The sequence below is a fragment of the Petaurus breviceps genome, unplaced genomic scaffold (genome assembly GCF_028583685.1).
Source record: "Petaurus breviceps papuanus isolate PSGF00001 unplaced genomic scaffold, PetGlider_PUasm1.0 90667, whole genome shotgun sequence".
NCBI classification, from domain to species: domain Eukaryota; kingdom Metazoa; phylum Chordata; class Mammalia; order Diprotodontia; family Petauridae; genus Petaurus; species Petaurus breviceps.
Genome location: NW_027187302.1, coordinates 182175 through 195094, shown reverse-complemented (window position 1 = coordinate 195094; position 12920 = coordinate 182175). Strand labels below are relative to the sequence as shown.

The window sequence follows — 12920 nt, the reverse complement described above, 5'->3', positions numbered from 1 at the left end:
TACTTCTTGTAACAGTTCTGTCCTTTTTAGCTTTGTCTTTTCTGGTATTCTCTTTCCTCCATGACTAGGTGTTAAAGACCCAATATTGGACCCTTTGGCTTAATAACAGCACCTCACCTTCACTACTTTGTTACTAGTACACTGTATTAATTTACTTTTATCTTTGGGAAAGAGTGTATGCCTTAAAGGTGAGGAAGGGGAACATGAACACAAAATTCAGAGGCTTTGGAATGTCTATTTTACGACTTTCCTTAGGCTGGCTCTGTTCCCAGGTTTGTAGAGCTAAATCAAAGCTTCTTGGGGGTATTGCGATGATTCGAAGTAATACTAACCACTTTCCCAGGTTTACTGGCTACTACGAGCATTACAGGAAGGGCAGTACAGTAGTTCAGAAAATGTTCTTATCTTCCTCTTGACTTCTTACTGTAGCATTTCCCAAAGCTTTTCTTTGGTTTCTCTCCTAGTCTAGGAGATCTCTTAAGCTTCTGAGGGTTAAAGGATCATCTCTTTGCAGATGACTTGTAAATTTACACATCTAATCTAAATCTCTCCTGAATTCTCATCACACGTTGTTTACTGTTGCACATCTCTCTTTAGGCCTAATTTCAACTTATTTCACATTTCAAGATATAGACATCTGAAAGTCGTTATTTTCCTGCTTCCCTTACCCACCCCTCCTCCAAACAGCCTCATTTCTATTAAGGGTGCTGCCATCTTTCTGGTCACCCAGATTTTTACAACCTTATATTTATCCTTGATTTTTTTTCTCTCTCCAGTCTTATTAGTCATCATACCCTTGTTTCTATCCCTTTTTCTGCACTTGTAGATGCTACTGCAGTTCAGGCTTTTGTCACCTTTCGATAGGACAATTGTAATAGCTTTTCAGTTAGTCTTTGTGGCTCAAGGCTGTTCACTCTATAATCCTTCCTTACACAGGTCAAATAGTTCTAAAGCACAGGCCTAACCATGGTGCTCTCTTGCCCTTAAACCTCCAATGGTTTTCCATTTTCAACAGAAAAAAATACAGCCCGACATTGGAGGCCCTCTGTAGTTTGGTTCCAATCTGATTTTCCCCACTTTATTTCCTCCCACTTTCCTTCATATGTAGCTACCTACCACTACATTCCTGTCAAACTGGTTGCCCAAACTTAATACTCCCAGACTCTGCCCCCCCCATACTTAGAATCATTTATCTCAGAATCTTTTTCTTCTTTGAAGGCTAACTCCCAAGTGGAACTTATCCTGATGATTACCATTTCCATCTCCTCCTCATTCCCCCCCCACCACACCCTTCCAAATTGTTAGTGTTCTTTCCCTCTGCAGTTTTCCTTGTAGATGTGTGTCACTTCTTGAAAGGGAGTATTTATTTCATTTTTGACTATATGCTGCCTTATAAATAGTAGGTCCTTAATCATTATTGAAATGAATTTTCAGGGCAGCTAGGTGGAGCAGTGAATTAGAGCACTGGCCCTGGAGTCAGGAGGACCTGAGTTCAAATCAGGCCTCATTCACTTAACAAAAAACTAGCCGTGTGACCATGGGCAAGTCACTTAACCCCAATTGCCCTACCTTCCCCCCCTCCAAAAAGCAAAAACAAAAAATACAAAACAAAATGAATTTTCACTTTTTGGGGCAGGATATAAGATCTATATATTATGGAAAATCTGTAACCAAGAAATTACTTTTTATACCAAATCTGTTTATTGCTTACAGTGAAAATTTCAGTTATACTTAATTCTGTGAGGCATGTGTTAGGTTTAATTACTTTGAATTTGGGCAAAACATTGTTAGTTTGAAAATCAGTTTGTCTTCTTTTTCCCTTTCTCCCTGGAGCCTTTTTTTTTTTTTAAGAGGATTGATTGGTCAACTTGTCTATTCCAGTCTTATTTTTTGTTTTTGTTTTCATTTAATTAAGTAATTAACTTTCTCGTGGCAGATTATGGCTTAGTAACAACACCTCAGCTTCACTACCTGGTGTGCTGTCGAAATACTAATGGGCAATATGGGAAGGCAACTGTAGAAGGCTACTACCAGAAACTCTCCAAGGCCTTTGTGAACCTTACAAAACAGGTGAAAACCTCTTTAAAAATGTGTTTTAGAATTTAACTTTGAACAAATGACTGCTTCTGTCACAAAGCATTTGAATTGTTTACTTTAATTGGATAGGTCACCCATCCTTTTCTTTTACTGTCTTCTCTAACCTCCTTAGTCTCTAAGGGAAAAATAAATTGTGTGTGTGTGTGTGTATATATACACATATAGATGTATTTATGATTTTTTTAAAAACCTGCTATATGAACTGGGTATGGTCCACACCTGTAATTCTAGCTGCTGGAGAGGCTGAGACTGGTAGATCTATTGAACCTGGAAGTTCTGAGCTGCAGTGGGCTATGCAGATCATGTGTGCAAACTAAGTTCAGCATAAGTATGGTAATCTCCAAAGAGCAGGGGGCTACTTATGGAGGGGGAAACTGTTTGGGATTGTGAATGAAACAGGCCAAAGCTCCTGTACTAATTAAAGTGGGATTAGCTGGTGAGAGTAGCCCCTGTACTTTCAGCCTAGATAAGATGAGGACACTCAATCTTTAAAAAAAAAAACCAACAATATGAAAACTCTGTGAACCACCTGTAAGTTGAGTGTATGAAGTTGGCAAGAAACCGAGAATTTCTTGGCCAGATATTGCTAAATGTTTATAAATATTCAGCTTTGAAGGCAAAAGCATGTTGTTGCATTGTCATTTATTTTTAATGGTAACTCAGATGACTGTAATTTTAAATTACATCCCTTGATAGCAAAATAAGTTGTAGGAATCCTATTTTTTAAACAGAGCTTGCTTGATGCCTTTTGGTTTTTACATCATTTCTGGGTAATTCTTCTATCTCCTCATTACCTTCCTACTGTCCATCCCATGCTTCCCTCTGTAACAAAGGAAAAAGCAGTTAAGCAAAACCAAAACATTGACTGTATTTGACAGTGTATGCAACATTCCATGGCCCTAGTTCTATTAAATGTCAAACCAGTGCAACTGTTAAAATTAGCAAGCTTAACTGGATTTACTTTGATATTTTTTTGTTTTACTACTAATTTTATTTTAATGTGTTAATATTTTTATTAAAATGTTAATACTATTAACATTTTTTGGTGGGACCCATCTAAAACCATCAGAATACATAGGTTTATCTTTTTCTTTGATGGACACAGAATGTAGTTTTTAAAAATAACATTTCATTTTATTCCCTCCATTTTTTTTTCTCCTTTTTAAGACTTTTAGCAGTGGTGATGAATACAGAGCTTTGAAAATTGACTGTGCAAGTGGTATAGGAGCCTTGAAACTGAAGGAAATGGAATGCTATCTTCCACGAGAACTATCACTTCACCTCTTTAATGATGGAACCAAAGGGAAACTCAATTACTTGTGTGGGGCTGACTTTGTGAAAAGTCATCAGAAACTTCCAGTGGGTATGTAGTATTGTTGGCCATATAAGGTCCTTAATAATATCCTTAACCAGTGAGACATATAGAACTGGAAAGTGGCATATAAAGAAGCTAAGGCTTCCTTATATTTATATGTTTAGTAACTTGATTTACCCAAGGTTCCATAGCTAAAATAATAGCCACTGTAGGTCCAAGCCTTCTGACTTCCACTATCTTATTCTTCTTAGTAAGCCTTCAGGTAACAGGTTTTCAAACAGTGGTAATGATTTTTGTTGGTACTCACCTTTTCCTAAGTCTTTATGTCAACCTAATTCCTATATTCCCTCCTATAGTAAGGGATCCGAGTCAGCTATATGCTAAGTGAGAAGGAATTGAAAAAAATCTTAAAACTATTTTGAGAGCAGCAGTCATAAAGTTTGCTATGTGACTCATTTGATAATGTAGATTTAATTATACAGCTAACTCCAAGGTCTGTATGTCAACTGCCTATTGGCTATTCAAACTGGATACCATGTGTCAAACTCGGTGTGTTCAAGACAGAACTCTGCACTTCCTTATTTCTGTCAAACATGGCACCCAGTTTTGCAATCTGGGTGTTATCCTTTACTTCTTACTCTCCTTTAGCTCGCATAATCCATGCAGCTGCTGAGTCTTTCTGCTGTTACTTCTACAACATTTTTTAGATTTAACATCTTCTTTTGGCACACAGCTCAGACCCTAATTGCCTCTCACCTAAACTGTAAGAAGCAATAGCCTCCTATTTAATTTCCTTGTCTCAAGTCTCTCCCTTCTTCAGTCCATTCTCCACCAGAAGCCAAATGGATTTTGCAAAAGTGTAACTTTGTCTGTGTCACTCTCCTCTTACTCAGTAAACTCCATGTTACCATGTTTCCAGGTGTTTTAATACTGCACAGGGTGGAACTTGGTGTTAGTTTTCATGACAATCAAACACTTTTTTCATTTGATTGACTTTTTCTTTTTTTTGGTTTGATCCATATGCTTAACCTTAATATAGTAATTTAAACTTGATGTTTTACATAGAGCATTATGAACATAAAGTGTTTTTTTGTATTTTGTTTCTCATAACATCGTGAGGTAGATACAACAAATTCAAATACAACAAATTTTCTTATTCCTATTTAAAAGTTGAATCTGGGTCAGAGAAGTAATTTCCTTACCACTTAACTTTAGCAGCCAATAGGAATTGATTAAGCACTTCCTATCTGATAGGCACTATGCTAAACATTGGGGAAACAGTCAGAAATATGCTCTCTGCCCTAAAGGAGCTTCTATTCTAATGGGTCACAGCAGCCTGGACTCATTCTGTGTGGTCTCTTTGATTCATGTTGTGGAAAACGAACTTCTCATTTTGTAGTGGCTAGCCTAGGCATTCTGCTGCCAACAAGTATTTTATCTACTATGTCCTTCTGTCATAGTGGAGAATGTGGATTATAATCTGTGACCCTGGGCACATATAAAGTACTTTTGAAACCTTAAAGTGCTACGTAAATGTAATGCAATAAAAATACATGTAATATATCTAATTAAGTAATAATGCAGTTTATCTCAAAAATTGCTTAAGGCCTTAGTTTCTACAGGTAAATTAAATGATGTGGGCACAGCCTCTCTGCACACTTGAAAAAAAAATTTAATTCTAGTCATCATGCATACTAATTATAGTGGCTTCCATATAGTAAATTAATGACCATTACTGGAAAAATAGACCAAAATTTTATGTGCTTTAATGATGCTTAGTAACATTAAATTAATCCACGTAACCATGCATTATGTAAATCATATGCAGAACATTTGATCCTTGTCACATTTAATATTTAAACCTTTCATGTTCAAAGTGCTTGAAAGGCTGACTTTCCTTAGTATAGATGTTTGATTCTTAGAACATGTCTTAGTATTAAAAACTGTAAACACTGGATTGTGGTCAATCTATAATTAGAAATATTTTATTCAAAAAATTTTGAATATTGACTTTTGAAGGTTACTTCTGAATGTTGTAATAGACTTATTTGTAGGGATCCTTAAGACTTGCATTCGAAAAAAATCCCTTTTTCACGAAATGGCAGTTACATATTATCTAGGTATGAGCCTTGGAAAGGTCTGTTGGAGATCATGGCTTTCATTAAGCAGGACAAATCATGAACACAATCCACACATGTTCCAGGGAATTTTTTCCCATGATGATTTCAATTTTATGTTTTTATAATTACAAGATTTAGACAACTGTGTTTTTAAATTGTTCTGAATACTAGGAATAGAAGTAAAGCCCAATGAGAGATGTTGTTCCTTTGATGGAGATGCAGACAGAATTGTTTACTACTACAATGATGCTGATGGCCACTTCCATCTTATAGATGGAGATAAAATAGCAACTCTGATTAGCAGCTTTCTTAAAGAGCTTCTTTTGGAGGTAAGATGGGATTTATGGGTCTCAGTAGTGAAACAGTTCTCCCGTTCTCTTATTTGTATGCCAATGAAAATTTCTGTGCCTTTGTACATGGTCTGAGGTTGCCAGAGGAGGTGGTAGTTTTAGTTATTTGATGCTAGGGACATTTTAAATATGGAACATTTCTTCTTTGGAACCTGAAATAACTTCTTTAGATATGGGATAAAGTGCCCACATTAACTAATATGTTAATGGATTAAGCATCTTGCTTCAGGTTCAGAAATAAAAATTTAAGTGTCATGGTTTTGGATTTTTTCAGGTTGGAGAAAATTTGAAGATTGGTGTTGTACAAACCGCATATGCTAATGGGAGTTCAACACAGTATCTAGAAGAAATCATGAAGGTATAAACTTTGATATTTTTATTTTTGAAATTGAAAGCCTATTGTTAAAGATAAGACTTGCATTTCTTTGGGGAAATTTTTCTCACAGAAACTTTTTTTGAAAGCTGAGAAGCAATAATGCTTATTAATAGTCTTTTTTGTCTTTGCCAGCTCAGACTATATGTTCTTCTGTATTATTTTTTACTGTGTTACTGAACTAACTCTAGTGGCAGTTGCCAGTTGCCTTCCTTTTAAGAGACATATGGGTTTTAGGTAATTTTAATTAATGATAAGAAGTCCTAGGTGTCTCATTTGTCTCCCCAAGGCTTCTTTTTTAATCTTCTTTCAGAAATTACTCTGCCACAAAAATTCTTTTCAGAATTAAGTTAGGAACCTATTAAAGTTTTCTATTTTTTTGTATTCCTATTGATAGGTACCTGTTCATTGTGCCAAAACAGGAGTAAAACATTTGCACCACAAAGCTCAAGAATTTGACATAGGAGTTTATTTTGAAGCAAATGGCCATGGCACAGTAAGTTCTCCCTAAAAAGTGACTTTTAGAATTTTAGCAGATAATTTCTCCATTTTCTGTGTGTAGATTGGTTTGTTATTTACAAATCAGTACTTCCTCTGCAACTGAAGTCTTATTGTTGCCTGGGTCACTGAGAAGTTAAGTGAATTGTCCTAGGACACACAGTTTCAGAGGCTAGGTTTTTCTGACTGAGGCCAGCTCTCTAAGTAAGCCTCTTCTCCTATATAATATGACTTTTTCAGGAGTCACCAAGATCAGTTCAGGTTACCAAAATTAGCATTTGGCCAAGTTATAGTTACAAACAAGTTTATATCAAAATACTTACATAACTAGTTGATACTAAACAGCTCTAATATAGCATATATAGTAGGTTCCCTTAAAATATCCTATAATATATAGTCAGTACACAAACCTAAAATAATATTTGTTTATCATTGTTCTAAAATTTAAAACTACATTTAAAAGATAAGACATAGTGATCTACTAATGGGCACTTTTGATTTCTATGTAAACTAAGAAACAAATATCAAAAAGAAAGGACTTACTTTGCAATGTCATTACATTTCTGACCTCCCTTCTTCCTACCCTGTCCCACACAACATTCTATTCATATAGAAAAAGTTACTAAAAAATTAAAGGTATTAAATACTGAAAAAATTAAGTGTTCATCACTTAATAATCTAGGAAGTTAGTAGATATCAGTGATTTCAGATGTAATTGGAAATTCAGGAATCTCTAGGGCTTTTGGTATAGCGAACCTTATAGATGAAGTGTGTAATTTCAATAGCACACGTGGAATTTCTCTTTAAAATTAACCTCATTAGTTTTATTTTCAGCGAACTGACTTAGGCCACTTAATGTGGCTTTTATTGTTCTTGATGTTAAAGTTAAAAGTTTCACAGCAATTTTAATGAAGCAGTTACAGTTGGGTCAGGAGCTCCTGCACAAAAGGGCTTTTTCTCTTACCCTTTCCCTCAGTCTCCCTTTACTCAGCTTAAGAAACCACAGTTGTGGAGAAGAGTGAATACGTATGCCCTTACCATCTCCACTGGTTAAGCTGGTAGGGAGAATAATGGGCAGCCACATGCTAAAAGCAGTGTGTGTTTCTGACAATAGTGGCCACAATTTGAGTTCCCCTTCTGCTTTTTAAAAAAATCTATCCTTTTGTGCTCTTATTTCCTATTCTAATTTGCATCTTTGCTTTACTAAATGACAGTATTAGGAACACCTTTGCTTATAGTGTCCTTGACACTAAAGAGTTTGAAGTGATAATATTTAGTAGAGACATATCATTGTGATTTTATGATTTCATTTAGGTACTCTTTAGTAAGGCTGCTGAAATGAAAATAAGGCAACTGGCAAAAGAGGAAACAGATGAAAAAAAAAGAAAAGCTGCTATAATGCTTGAAAATGTCATTGACTTAATTAATCAGGTAAGAAATAAAATAATATATTGCTTAAAATGTGTGCCTCATGATGCACTGGCAGGTTTAGTGTTAATTTTCATGCTAAAGGGAAAAATACTCATGGGAACTCTAATAGACTATTCAGAAGTTATAGGGAGTGGGCAAGAATAAGAATGGAAGGGACCCTTGGTGATGTTTTTGAACATTAGGAAATAGTCCATTTAATTGTACACCTAAGTGTATTTGAACAAATTAAATAGAGGCATACATACATGTACATGTGTATACTGTCTTGTATGCAGAATGCCTTATCACTTCCATCTCTCAGGTAAATGGTAGGAAGAGTAAAACTCAACAGCCCACCCACACATATGGCATTATTAACACCATGTTCTTCACATCACACTTTAGTGGTACAATCTGAGAGCTGTTACTCTCTGTAGTTTAAAGAGGGACAAATAAAACTTGGATTTGCAAGAGAAAAAAGCCCACAATTATTGTCAGGAAGAATGCTTAGGAGAGAGGTGCTATAGCTTGACCCCGTGAGCTGGAGGAATTTCTTTTGCCTCTCATAGTTTCCTTTTCATTCTGCAGACAGTTGGTGATGCCATTTCAGACATGCTATTAGTTGAAGCAATCTTGGCTCTAAAAGGCCTATCGGTACAACAGTGGGATGCCATTTATACTGATCTTCCAAATCGGCAACTCAAAGTCACGGTGAGAGACTCCCTTCTTTAAAAGCTGCTGAAGCCAAACTGTTGCATATGACTTCAGATACGAGAGTACTAGTTTTTTCATTGCCATTGTATAGAATTTAACTTAATTTTGCCTGATTTTACTAATTTAGGTACAAAATTATGGCAGGGCAGCTAGGTAGCACAGTAGATAGAGCACTGGGCTTGGAATCAGGAAGACCTGAATTCAAAATCAGTTTTAGACATTAACTAGCTGTGTGACCTTGGGCAAGTTTACAACCCTGTTTACCTCAGTTTCTTGATCTGTAAAATGAGCTGGAGAAAAACCACTTTTCCAAGAAAACCCCAAAAGGGGTCATGGAGAGTTAAACACAATTGAATGACAAAATTATGAATAGACCCTAAGAAGCCTCAAAGTGAAGGTTATTTTTTAGAAATGAAGGAGCTGGGGCAGCCAGGTGGCTCAGCGAGTAAGAGCACCAGCCCCAGTGTCGGGATGACCTGGATCAAATCCGGCCTCAGATACTTAGCACCACACCCAGAAATAACTGGCTGTGTAACCTTGAGCAAGTTACTTAACCCCGATTGTTTAAAAAATAAATAAATAAATAAATGAAATGAAATGAAATGAAGGAGTTGTAACAACAAAAGATAAGATTCCTTTTTACCTATGATAAAGTCTATCAACATTTTCTGACTTTTTGCCTTATTAGAGGGACAGTCTTGAAATTAGGAATGAATTTATACAAAATGTCAAGAAAAGCTATATGTCATGCTAAAATGGGATGAAATACAGATCAAATAGTGTGCTTTTTCAGACTGAAATTGGATTATTAAATAGCCTTGTAATTTGGGGATAGGAATGATTCATAAAAAGTAAAAGATGGGAGCAACAATGAATTAAAAAGATGATTTTTCTTGTGTGTTAGGTTGCAGATAGGCGAGTAATTGATACCACAGATGCTGAGAGACGAGCAGTTGCACCCATAGGACTACAGGAGGCAATTGATGAAGTAGTGAAGAAGTATAAGTTCTCACGAGCTTTTGTCAGGCCATCTGGAACAGAAGATGTCGTCAGAGTATATGCAGAAGCAGATTCACAGGTAGGAATTAGACTATAATTGCCATTTCTTAGTCATGGAATGCTTTAGCAATATAAAATTTTTCCCACAACTTCGTGTGGTAGGCAGTGCATCCACCCCTATTTTAAGGCTTAGGTTTGGCATTTTCCACAATACTGTGTTTAAAAATGGGCTAGGACCAGTCACCTGGCATATAGATTATTCAGGCAGTTATATAATTCAAAAGCAGTATGTTACAGAAAGATGGAGAGCTGGAAGAAACCTCAGAAACTCTCTTTCAACCTCCTCATTTTACAGATGAGGAACTGAAAGTCCAGAGAGATTAAATGACTTGTCTTTGATAGTAATAAAGCCAGACTTTGAACCTGCAAAAAGCCTTCCTCCCTGATGCTGTTAGAAAATTCATTTTCCAGTCACTTGGAACACATTAGGTTTCTCTTAACACTCTGCTGGGGTTGCTTTCTAGAAACCTACAAAATGAACTTGCAGTAGCTTGTGCTTTATGAAACCCCAGTTTAACCATTACAGGCAGTATCTACAAGCAGTCATCTGAATCGAAGTCCAGACTCTTTCCATTAAGGCACTTGCTATGTCTAAAGCAGAAAACTAAGGGGAAAGCAACTTGAGGACTTATCTAGTTGGGTGAATATCATATCTGCCTACTTTTTAGATCATTTCATCATGGGCTTATGAAAACTGATCAGTAAAATTGAACTAGCAATTCCTAAATTTTCCTGTCTCCTTATTATGACTGGGTTTTTAAGCTTTTAATACAGAATATATTCTACAATGTGGAAACAGCCCATTTTTTATCATTCTAGACAATTCTGAGGCTATATTAATGTTTCTTTCAAGCTGGTCCCTATTGGATTTGGCATAGAAAATTGCCTAAAGTTATTTGATAACTCTTCATTGAATATTTCATATCCTCTTTAAAAGGGATTTTGTAAAATTTTAACAAAGATGAAAGAAGTGAAAGTCCCACCTTATTCAGGAGAAAATAAGACTCACAACATGCAAACAGTATTAAGCTTCCTACTTAGGAACCTAAGTAGAACTGGGAGATGACAAACACAGGCTTTCTATTTGACTAAGTTAGCAAAGGTATGTGAATATTTTGGTTACTCTTGAAGTAAAAGGAAATGGAAGGAAGAAGTTCTGATTCATTTGTTAAAGCAGCCACAGTGACTTTTGCCAAGCAGAGTTTCAAAGAATATGCTAAAAATGAGTATTAAAGTATTAAAATACTTACATGTTTTTTCATTTAATTATTTTTAAAATAATTCACAGGAAAATGCAGATAGACTTGCAACTGAAGTAAGCTTGGCAGTATTTCAGCTGGCTGGAGGAATAGGAGAAAGACCAAAACCAGGTTTCTGAAGGAATGCATGCCAACTTTTTAAAAAGTATGAAATAAAAATAAGTGCCATTAATATGTAAAGGTAATGATTTATGACATGGGAAATTTAAAATTAATTTACAGTCAGAATATTTTTAAACAACTGAAAAAATATTCCATTAATTTTCAAAATAAAATTTTAGTAATTGTTGTAAATTTGATTTCTTGCCCTAATCTAAAATTATACTTTAAAGTAGTAAATAAAACTACCTGAAAAATGTTACTGTTCTGTAAGTCCATTATTACATATCTCACATAACTTAGTTGCTGGTTATGTTAAGGTTCCATTATTAATGGGACTTGACTGCTTACCTGGTTGCAGGGCACAAAATAGGTAGTTGGATGCTTACTATATTGGGAGAAGGTACTTGAGATAGCTTGTCTCTTTGTTTTGCTTTTGGATTGTGTGGAGATGTAATGAATGTTTGTCTTAGATTTTTGTGTAAATTGAATCCATTTTCTCTAAAGGCTATGGTAGGGATTATCTTGAAAAATTCTATTCTGTAACCTTCCAAAAATGAAAGAAGCAAACCAAGAAAAATGGTATTAGAGACAGGGTTATTAAGTCCAGTGTTTCTCTTGAAAGCGATCACTTTGAAAAAAGGCTCAGCCTGTTATACCTGAAGTATAAAATTCCAAATATGTTCAGTAGAGAAATGACATGTTATTGATTTTTAGCAAGTTGTATCTTAATACTTACCTAGAGAGCAGTGCTGCTGTTATGGACACCAACTGAAAAATTATTGTGATGGCAATATTTAGGTTTGGATATTAGCAAGGTTACTGCCATCTAGCCAAGGCTCACCCTGACCCCTTCTCACTTAACTGAAGAGCTAAGGAAATATCAGTCTTTCCAACTAGGTTGAACTTTTTAGTAGAAAAAGACTGCATGGGGTTAAGGAAAGAACTGATCCAAGTCATTTTAGATAAATAAAGCCTGAAACAAATAGAAAAAAATGTGCAGCTTATATTTTGCAGAATTAAGACAGAACTCAAGACAGTAAAACAAGTGAACTGTATGTGTGTATGCACATATATATATACATATATATATATATATAATATAGATAGATATCTCCGGCACCATAACCAATTTGAGCCAACAATATTTAAACGTGATTCAGGCCACATTCAGAACATTTGCTCTTATATACAAATTTTTAAATTAAATACAACCTGAAGTGTGTCGTGTTGTTACATACATACAAAAAGAACTATACAACGCAAAAAGATTTCTTTTAAACCATTACATTTAAGTTGAATAGTACCATTTCCAGTGAATCAAGTTTTTATCACCCCTTCCAGAAAATCTTTCTCTATCATTTCTTCAATTTTTTGCCTGGCTTTGCTGGAAAACATTTTGTTATTCTCCATTTTAATGTCCTTATTAGGGAAGGAGTTTGGGTAGAGGACAGGGCTCCCTGAGTGTCCCACACATCTGCTTGTGACTTTGCTATTGAAGACTTGGCTGAGCACATTGAAGAAAGGCAGGAGCTGCTCAATATTACGCACAGTGTAGATGGTTAGTAATAAATGTCCTGGTTCCCAACCTAATGTTCTCCCTGAGTTGTCTTCCTCTGGGTTTTT

General features: G+C 35.5%; 2 protein-coding genes across 9 annotated transcripts in view; one reads left to right on the top strand and one right to left on the bottom strand.

Annotated features, from left to right (window-relative positions):
- Positions 1-11556, top strand: part of PGM3 (phosphoglucomutase 3) — a 23548-nt gene extending 11992 nt beyond the window's left edge. For 2 of the 3 annotated variants that reach the window (XM_069065064.1, XM_069065065.1), the window contains 9 exons: positions 1937-2070; positions 3265-3460; positions 5704-5861; positions 6157-6240; positions 6653-6751; positions 8068-8184; positions 8752-8874; positions 9782-9955; positions 11225-11556. In XM_069065064.1, coding sequence (XP_068921165.1) covers positions 1937-2070; positions 3265-3460; positions 5704-5861; positions 6157-6240; positions 6653-6751; positions 8068-8184; positions 8752-8874; positions 9782-9955; positions 11225-11314 — 1175 coding nt within the window. In that variant the 3' untranslated portion in view covers positions 11315-11556. The remainder of the gene's footprint in view (positions 1-1936; positions 2071-3264; positions 3461-5703; positions 5862-6156; positions 6241-6652; positions 6752-8067; positions 8185-8751; positions 8875-9781; positions 9956-11224) is intronic. The other variant, XM_069065066.1, reaches the window with a different exon arrangement.
- DOP1A (DOP1 leucine zipper like protein A) overlaps positions 2723-12920 on the bottom strand; it is a 134993-nt gene continuing 124795 nt past the window's right edge. For 5 of the 6 annotated variants that reach the window (XM_069065060.1, XM_069065059.1, XM_069065062.1 and 2 more), the window contains one exon: positions 2723-12920. In XM_069065060.1, coding sequence (XP_068921161.1) covers positions 12615-12920 — 306 coding nt within the window. In that variant the 3' untranslated portion in view covers positions 2723-12614. The other variant, XR_011163798.1, reaches the window with a different exon arrangement.